Source organism: Lissotriton helveticus, chromosome 5_1 (assembly GCF_964261635.1).
Source record: "Lissotriton helveticus chromosome 5_1, aLisHel1.1, whole genome shotgun sequence".
Classification (NCBI taxonomy): domain Eukaryota; kingdom Metazoa; phylum Chordata; class Amphibia; order Caudata; family Salamandridae; genus Lissotriton; species Lissotriton helveticus.
In genome coordinates this window covers 722,691,466-722,701,488 of record NC_136065.1, presented here as the reverse complement: position 1 = coordinate 722,701,488, position 10,023 = coordinate 722,691,466, and the positions used below count along the sequence as shown (strand labels likewise).

The window sequence follows — 10,023 nt, the reverse complement described above, 5'->3', positions numbered from 1 at the left end:
TGTGGTACTTTTCTATCATACGAGCTTCAAGTTTGTTTAAAGTCATTTGTAAGGTCACCTTATTTTGGGGTTTAACTACCAAAAGTACAGACCACCTAAGCATGTCTAAATAAGGCGCTTGCCACTGATTGTAATGCGCACAATAAATAACAGCGATGAGATTTGTACTGCAACTAATAATGGTGGATTTAATTTGCAAGACATCATTGATGGCTGAAATGCTCTCCACGTTAATTTAACTAGGGTGTAGTCATACATGATCCAAACATAAATTGCTGAGCACTTTGCTTACAGGCCCCCCACTATGGCCTTTTCTGCCTCATAGGGTTAAAAGTTACAAAGCCAATTGTAAGTAAACCTTTGAAAGATGATTTCTGTTTGGGCAACTCCAGTATAAAAGCGGAAAAAGAGCAGCTATATCGAAGACTTTCTGCATCCTCAGCTCCACATACAAAGGAATTGCTGCTGTCCTAGGTCCCAGTTTAAGCAGTGTGTGCAATACGTTTTTTTGCAACATGAATCTTTTTGGGATTCACATGCGGTACATTATTCTGCCATTTAGTGGTTGGGTCCGGAATAATCTGCTTAGTGCTCATCTTCTCTTTTTTTCCTGTAGACTCTGGTCATTTGGTGCTGTGTGTGTAAATCTATGACCTCAGGCGTGCTCCCCGGAAGAACCTGTGCGTGGTCCCCAATTTGGTGTTCTTTTGTCCGTCATCGGGTCTGACTACATCAACCAAAGTTGTGCAAACCCCAGGAATGAGTAGCGAGAAATTCAATGAAATGTCAAGGAGGTAAAGGATAAATTACTCTATGAAGGTAATCCGTGGAGAGAGAAGAGAAATAATGGAAAAAACATTGAAGATTACGTGGGCGCACGACCACGCAGTCTGAGAATGCGCAGGCAGAAATGCATAACACTCCCTTTAGGCTGTGTCTCATGTGCCACCATGAGTTCGCCCAGAAGAACAACCATCAAGTTTGCAACCCCTGTTTGCCGAAGGACCACAGTGCCAAAGGAGGCAAAGCGTGCGCCGAGTTCCCCCAGAACACATAATAAACTTGAGCGAAGCAGAGCCAGGCACATTACTCCACCATGCAGGCGCAGGAGAAAAGGAGCTTGTTGTTGAGAGAACTCAAGCTGTCGAACGAAGAGGAAAATGTGGGCATAGAGGTGTCAAATGATCAGACGCAGAGGGAGCAGTCGTAGAGTTGATGCCTCCGGAGAGGCACAAGGAGGGAGAACTCTGAAACCTCCTCCTAAAAAACATGGGGAAGCCAACCAAAAATAGCTGGACAAGTCTGATAAGCCTCTGTCTGCACTGAAGAAATTGTCAGGCAAAGGGAAGTCGGAACTTAAGAAGTCTCACTGGTCTCAACGCAGTAACAGTAATGGTGGACATCCCGCCGAGAAACACTTGACATAGTTAGAGCGAGAGAGGTTAAAGGAATCGACACATCAAAGCCCCTGCTCCAAAGAAGAGGCTGCCAACCCAAATCTGAGAGAGGGCTCTCTAAGTCGAGTAGAAGGAAATTTGCCTCAAAGCCAAAATGGTGGCATTCATACAGAAAATGGGATTTTGATGCATCTCTGACAATTTTAATCCCATCAAAACCTTTTGGGAAGGCTGTGTCAAGAAGAGTGTAGTAATGATGACACGCTGGTAAGTTGTAATCCAAGTAGATTTATTCGCAGGTAGTATCAGTAAGTCCTTATCAACAGGTAGGTCATTATTAACAGGTATATAAGTCCTGTGAGGCAGCCAATAGGTGATAACCAACAGCCCCACCAGGAGCAGCCTGCTAGCTGCTCAGGCCCTCTCATCAACTGTCACTCCTCATCCAGTCACCCAGGCATTCTACTCAAGGTCCACTCACCAATATTCCATACAGAAGACACACACACACACACACGGGCTGAGCAGCTAGAGCAGAGAAACATAGGGAATAAAACATCATGTAAGGACACTACATATCTTTTCCCTTTGGACCAGAAGATTAAACAAAACCAATGCATAAACTATAAACATAAAAAAACAGCAATAATAAATAGTCCTCAACCCAAAGATGAAGGAAACAACGCCCACATCATAAAGTGGAAATTCACTATATAAAACAGTCAAAAGTGCAGCACAAGGTGTCTTGCGCACGCAAGGAACAACACCTTGCAACAATTGATAAGGGAATCTATGTAAAAAATGTGGCTATGGGATTGAAACCCATCCATATGTGAAAGGGAAACCAAAACCCTTACGTCAACCCTAATGTAAGGGACGGTGTGAATTCAACCACTCCCCCCCCCCCCCTAAACTGTGAAACGATGTAGTATGTAAGAACGTTGAAGATTTATGTTTAAAAAACATGTTAGCGTAGAGCAATAATAAATCACTTGTAAAGTCATGTATTTTTTTTCCTGAAAAAAAACATGAAAGTAGGAAACATTTTCAATCAAAACCATATGTTTCCAGGCGCAAAATAACACATCCCAAAAACAACTGTGAGCAGTGTCTCATATAAATTAGCTATAGTCATCCTTCTGAGGTCATCTGCAGTGTCCACCAGCAGCTTCTCATGGAACCTACCCAGAAACCCACATCAGGCTCCTTCCTATTCGTAGCGAGAACATTTTTGGCCCGGACCGACTGTGCACAAACATTTTGCCGAAGAAAAACTGAAAGGATGAAAAATACCTGTGAGGGATGTCTCACACAAATTATTCCTACATGAATATTCTACCATCGTGCAGAAAAAGCTACTCCAAAAACTCAAAAATAGCAATTAGCACGAAGTCATGGCAGACACATACGAGAAGAAAAGGAGGAAGACAAAAGGTTTGGGGTGACCCTTCAGAGAGGGCCATTTTCCAAGACTAATGTAATAAACAAAATCAAAATGAATAATACATACATATGTACATTGATAGGTTTTGTGTCAACTCTCTTTATTCATAGGTCTAGTCACTAGCAATTCATAGGATACGTCCACACAACTCAGCACAAAGCATGAGCAAGGGATCCCCAACTTCAGCCATTAAATCTGTTGCACTGAGGATGATTGATTTTTTCCTGATTAAATGTGCCTAAAAAGAAGTGCACTTCAGTTCCTGATCCAGTGGGCCAATACTCCACTTTGACAATGCGTTTTCCTTCCATGTTGTGTCATCTTAGTGTGTTTGAAGTAGATATATATATATATATATATATATTTTTTTTTTTTAATGGAGTTTTATATAGCGCGAACTTGACCCGAAGGTATTGGGTATCGGACCACTTTACACAGCACCAGTTGCGTTACATGAGGACACGTTCTTTTTTGTTAGGCACGGGGAGTTTAAGTGATTTGCTTAGAATCACAGGATGTTCAGAGTCATTACAGAGACCTGAACCCAGTTCCCCAGATTCAAGGTCGACCAACCTAGCCACTAGGCCAACTCCTCTCCCCGAGAGGAGTCTTCGGGTTAAAGTAATCCATAGCCAATAATTCTTTAACACCTGTTCTAAGTAAAACTGTTTGAAAAGAAGTACCTGAACTGTTCTATAAACATTACGTATGAAGGTCATTTTTTTAATTTACATATTTACTGCATACATATAGTTGGCAAATTTGAGTGGTGGCATGTTTTCAGTTTTTTCCCCTTCTTTTTCATTATTGTGGCATATGCCTACAAAAACATTTTTTTTAAATTAACGATTGCATCAGCTTGTCAAGACTGGGGACCTATTTTGTTTGCTGGTACTTGTAACTGAGCTTCTAATTTAGTCATATGGCCCTATTTACAAGAAACTAATGCAGCGCGGTGCCGCCAGTCATTTTGCTGTGCAGCGATGCGTTAGTATGGAAGCACAGGGATGCGCCATATTTACAACAATATGTCGCATCTCTCCACTTTCCCCTGCGCAGGCGCATAAACTGCTGCCATGCGCCGACACAGGCACCCCTGCACCATGGTGAAAGGATGCCTGCATCGTGGGGAGAGGGTTTTTGTGCAGAAAGAGGCACCTTCCTGCACAAAAACAATCAATTGAGGTGATTTCCTCTTCCAATGTGTGCTGTAAAATGCAGCACGCATTGAAAGAGGAATAACACAAGGAGAAATGAAAAATGTTCTCCTTGTTACACCTCGCTACGCCACCCCTAGGGTGGCGTAGTATTCCGACACATTTCCAGGTTTCCGATTGCTCATAAACTTGGAAATGCATCAGTGGACATGGGTGTTGCGTGGGAACACCCACAGCAACACCCATGTCGGGCCCCTAACACGCAAAGTGTTGCGTGAAATGGGGCGATATTTACAAGCACGGGTAAAGCCACGCAGGGTGGGTTTGCATGTGCATGTTCTTGTAAACATCATGCAGCAGGTTCGCTGCCGGTGCGTCACACAACGCGCATGGGCCTTGTAAATCAGCCCCATAATCTTTGTCTTGTTGTAGGATACTTTCGGCTACATCCCTGCCTTCCACTAGCTTGTCTGGAGTTTAATCTCCTCTTCTTCCTCAATGACGTTTATACGATTGGTTATGCGATCACTTAAATTCAAGTAGTTTATGTGCATAACAGCAAGTTCTTCTTTAAGAATATCTCGCTCCCTCTCTAGAATCTTAGCTAACTTTTCAAGGTTCTCAGTGTCTCTGCAATATTTGTTTCTTTCTGTAATTAGGTAGCGTTTCTCTTTTAGTTGCTCTTGCAGTTCATCTTTCAGCAGCTTCTTGTCCTCTTTAAGATCAGATACCATTTTAGACAGAGCGCTGCATTCATTCTGCAATGACCTTATGCTTTTTCCTGCAGCCTCGTCTCTAGCTATGGACTCCAGGTAATTATATTCTATTTTCTTTTCTAATTTGCATTTTTCTTGGTTAATCTGTTCAATTTGAAAGACCATGGATCTTGTTTCAAATTCATACTCACTGATATTTATTTCAAGATTTTTCAGATCATCCATTGCATCTCGTAACTTTTTTACTAACATCGTTATTTCCAAATCCTTTATTGACACTAATGGTTTTGTGCTTTCGATCTCTTCGGTAGCATGCTCGAGGCATTTTACTAGCTGTTTATTTTCTGTTTGTAATCTACTTAAACTTTCTTCAAGCAATTGCTTTTCTTCCACTAGCCTGAATTGGTTTTGCTTAAAAGAATGTATTTCTTCTTTCATGCTTTCTGAAGATTTAAAAAAAACAGCATTTTCTTCCTTGAGTTCGTTGCACCTGTTGCTAACTTTGACTTTTTCAATATCTGCCTTTCTCACCATTTGCAGTACCTGTTTCTTCGTTTGTATATTGTGGTGTTTTTCGGTCTCTAATTGTTTTGCATGTTTTTTCAGCGTGATATATTTACAAGCAAGATGTTTTAATTCACTAACACACAGCTTGCTGTTCTTCTTTTGCTGTAAGAGTTTATCTGTTAAACAAACATTCTTCACCTTTAGATACTTTATTTCTTCTTGCTTCTGTGCAATTTCATCTATCAAGGACTGTACTAAACGTGCATTCTCAGTTTCATGTTGTGTTAGTTTGCCCCTTTCTTTATGGACATGTTGATAGTTGTCTCTAATTCTCTTCAGATCCCTTTCGGAACTTTGGAAGTCATTCGTTTTTAACTGAAGTTGGTACCGGGACATAAATATTTCATAAACATTTATTTTTTGTGGTTCTGTTTTATTGTATGTGTCGCTTTCAAATTCAGAGATTGTTGTTCGCATAGGTTGAAGCTTCTCCTTCGGTTCATTGCTTTCATTTGCTAAACTGGCGCCTCCAGACACTACACCACTTACTTTATCAATGTTTTCCTTTTGGTTTGTAACCTGCAAACACCTATCTGCATTTTTTGGTGCGTCTTTTTCCTTAGGGAGTGCTGCAGTTGATACATGTTTTCCAAAGGGCTTTTGTACAAAGATATTGTCACACAAGTGTTGTTTTTCTACAGCAATTGTATCTTCTCTCCGAGGAATCTCTTCAGTGTAGTCAAGTCCCCAAGTAAAACTGTCATGTTCACTGCTGTGTGTCTGCACCCATAAATGTTTTGTTGTTGTAGATAGACAAAAAGGCTGGTTAGCTTCAACTTCCTCTTCTCTTGCTGTAGGCGAACATCTTTGGCATTCGTGCCTAACGGCGCGATTGTGAGCTTGTTCATATTCCTGATGTGACCCAAACACTGGAGGAATACATTTTTCACAATATTCTCCTTGTGTTGATCGCTCTTCTGAACCATTATCATTTGGCAATAATGTTGTTGGGGATTGTGTCTCAAATCCTGACACCACACTTGCATTACTACACTGATGTTGCATGCCTGCTTCATCTGTATTGTGTGAACTTGAGCCATCATTCCATGTCAAATGTATTTTGTCCGCTGACATTTCAATCTGTGTAGGCACAGGAACATCAGCTTTTGGTCTCCATGAATGTGTCTGCGTTTCAAAACGTTCTTCATCAGAGTTGAGCAGTAGTTTTTTTCCCTGTGACATCACTGGAGGGAGCTCTCAAGTAGGTAATTGGTAGACCAGAACTTGCAGACACCTGAAAAGTAATTGTATCTTACTGTGAATATTTAAAATATGTTCTTAAATTCACATTATATAACTATTCATTTAAAAGAGTGAGCATACAAATATGTTACACATTTTAGGAGCAAGATTTTCTTTTAGTTTGTAGTAAATTGAAAACGTATTCGTGCTTCTGTTTAATTATCGCTATGTAACATTCCTACTTATTCTGAAAAAGACATGATTTTAAATATTTCTCCTGTAAATGGAAAAAATATCAAAAGTTCCTGATATTTTTAATCAATATTTTTCTTTGTCAAATTCAATGACGGTCTGATTTCATAGTAAAATAAGCAGGTCTAAAAATAAGAAATATGCCCCCTGCCCCACATTATCTTCTTCTCAATGAATGTTAGTTAATTCACTAGTCCTCAGAAAGCTAATCTACTGCAATAGGTTTCTTCGAAGGCTATCTCGATTCTTGTTCCAATCCCTAAAAAACCATTGATGTTACTACCATTTCACTATATGTTCAACGTTTACAGATTATATGTATTTATTTTAATTTCTAAAAATATTTTGAGCAGGCCTAGCCGCATGGGTATGAAAGCGGAAATCTCAGGGTAGTCTCTCTTTGGAAAATTTAGAAAATGTGGCATCATTACCTTTAATTACCAACACCCTTCTTTCCGGTCAAGGTGATGTATCTTTGCCACCATAAACATGTGAAAATAAACATTTTAGACAATAATGAGAGTTGTAAGTAGTTTTATAGAGATGTATTTTCTAATTAATTTTTAAGATTCTCTGACTCTTCATTCATTAGTTGGGTATCAATCAGGTTACAGAATTGATAATAGAAAAATAAAGTTAGTACAGTGCTCATTATAATTGCATTCAGTGTGTTCCATAAAGGGAAGACACCCTATTCTAAGAAAACGAGTCACAAATGTCAATGTCAGTCAGAGCTCCTGAAGGAATCAAATTACAGCAAGAGTGAGATTAGCAAGAAGCTAAATCACTAATTAATAATGCCAGAATCTCCCATAAAGAGAAATAAAGCACAGAGCAATAAGCCTTGGCAAAGCCAGTTAGTCAAAGCACAAATCAACATAGTTTTTGTGCAGAACGAGCACCTTCCTGCACAACAACAATCCATAGAGGTGTTTTTTTCATTCTGCAGCACACATAGAATGACAAAAAGGAGTTGAAACAAATATATTTCTCATTGTTAGGCCTCACCTGGGGAGGTGTATCTTTTTTGTGTATTTCCAGGTTTACCAGGTTTGGTAAACCTGGGAATGCGTCACAAACCATGGAATATGCGTGGGAAATCCCACCGCAATGCCCATGGAACACCTCCCTTGCGCAGAGTAATGCAACACAGCGATTTTTGTTGCATTGCATTATTCCATATTTTTAAAGCCATTCGACGCCACGCAAAGTTAGAGCTTTGCATCACGCATGTACCACATTGCATGCATGACGCAAAGCTCTCATAAATATGCTCCTTCGTAAGGAAGAATGAAGTATTGCAAAAGAGTAAATTATCAGGCTGTCCACAACAGAAGATTCAACTGAATCCATTTTATTACATAGACTAAACCTTGCACCATAGAGAGTAAGAAGAATATTAGGCACAGGTCAGGGAACCTTCCTCATATTTCACAGACTGCAAGGTTTAATTATATGCGGTGGGGGTGGCCTGTTATACAGACAGATAGGCTAGCTACAGTAAATAAAATAAAAGGGATATTAGAACATTTGTAGTTAATGCACCCGCTACCTCGAAGACAACAGCATCCTGGACCCCTCCCAGTCAGGGTTCCGCAGCAACCACAGCACCGAGACCGCCCTCATTGCCGCCACAGACGACATAAGGATACTACTGGACAATGGCGAGACGGCGGCCCTCATCCTCCTGGACCTCTCCTCCGCCTTCGATACCGTCTGTCATCGCAGACTACGCACACGACTCCACTACGCAGGGATCTGAGATAAGGTCCTGGGCTGGACCTCCTCCTTCCTCTCCGGCAGAACCCAGAGAGTCCGCCTCCCCCGTCCCAATCCGATGCCTCCGTGATCATCTGCAGCGTCCCACAGGGATCCTCCCTCAGCCCGACGCTGTTCAACGTCTACATGGAGCCTCTCGCACGCATCGCCCGACATCACGGCCTCAACATAATCTCCTACGCCGACGACACACAACTGATCCTCTCCCTCACCAAGGACCCTCTCACTGCCAAATCCAACCTACACCAGGGAATGAAGGCCGTCGGCGACTGGATGGAGGATAGCCGCCATAAACTGAACACAGACAAGATGGAGATCCTCATCCTCAGGCCCAATCCCTCAGCTTGGGACGATTCCTGGTGTCCCGCATCTCTGGGGACCCCCCCCCCTCACACACACCAACCACGCATGCAACCTGGTAGTCATTCTCGACTCGAAACTCACCATGACCAAACAAGTCAACGCTGTCTCGTCCTCCTGCTTCAACACCCTCCGTATACTCCGCAAAATCTACAGATGGATCCCGACAGACACAAGGAAAACAGTCACCCAGGGCCTAGTCAGCAGCAGACTAGACTACGGAAACGCCCTCTACGCCGGAGACCCGACCAAGCTCATCAACAGACTGCAAAGAATCCAGAATGCCTCTGCACGCGTTGATCGTCGACGTCCCGTGCAGCGACCACATCACCCCCCACCACTTGAGGAACCTGCACTGGCTCCCTGTCGACAGAAGAATCTCCTTCAAGCTCCTGATCCACGCACACAAGGCACTCCACAAGACCGGCCCAGCCTATCTCAACAGTCGACTCTCCTTCTACCTAGCTAACAGGAATCTCCGCTCCACAGACCTCTCCCTGGCTACCATCCCACGCATCCGCAAAGCCGGAGGCAAATCCTTCTCCCACCGCGCCCCCAAGACCTGGAACACCCTCCCCCTCATCCTTCGACAAACCAAAGACCTTCTAACCTTCAGGAGACAACTCAAGACCTGGCTGTTCGGCCAGTAGCAACAGCACCCCCTTCATCCCTACCCCTCAGAGCCTTGAAACCTTAACGGGTATGTAGGGTGCTTTACAAATTATATGATTGATTGATTGATTGATTGAATGCACCGGATATCTATCTGCTTGGAATCTCCCCAGTAGGGGAGAAATTAATTTGAAGTCTGAGATTTTGTGCTTATTTTGGCCAAAAGCGAACAATTTATGTACTGGAAAGTAGCTGAAACTCCAATGATTAAGGCCAGGAAAGCTGCCGTGTCGAAGTGGATGACAGCTCACTTAGTGACCCGCTGCACCATAGTTTCTATGACAGCCAACAGAACTAGACTTGAGGTTTTGGAGAGTGTGTTGGCATCTCTTCTTGGTAATATTAATGAAATACCTCCCAGAAGGGCATGTCAAAGAGGTATATTGGCATTCTTGTGTCCCATGAGATGAGACAGGAACACATGACCTATGATTAATCAGCAAATACCAAAGACAGAGTAGAAAACTAGGGCCAGTTTTACTAACATTTTGCGTCAT

General features: G+C 42.3%; 1 protein-coding gene across 1 annotated transcript; it reads right to left on the bottom strand.

Moving 5' to 3' along the window:
• Positions 1-4,424: 4,424 nt before the first annotated feature.
• LOC144753359 (uncharacterized) lies at positions 4,425-6,463 on the bottom strand. The gene has a single exon (XM_078641078.1). It carries the CDS (start codon positions 6,461-6,463, stop codon positions 4,460-4,462), a length of 2,004 nt encoding a protein of 667 aa, XP_078497204.1. The 3' UTR covers positions 4,425-4,459.
• Between the last annotated feature and the right edge of the window lie 3,560 nt (positions 6,464-10,023).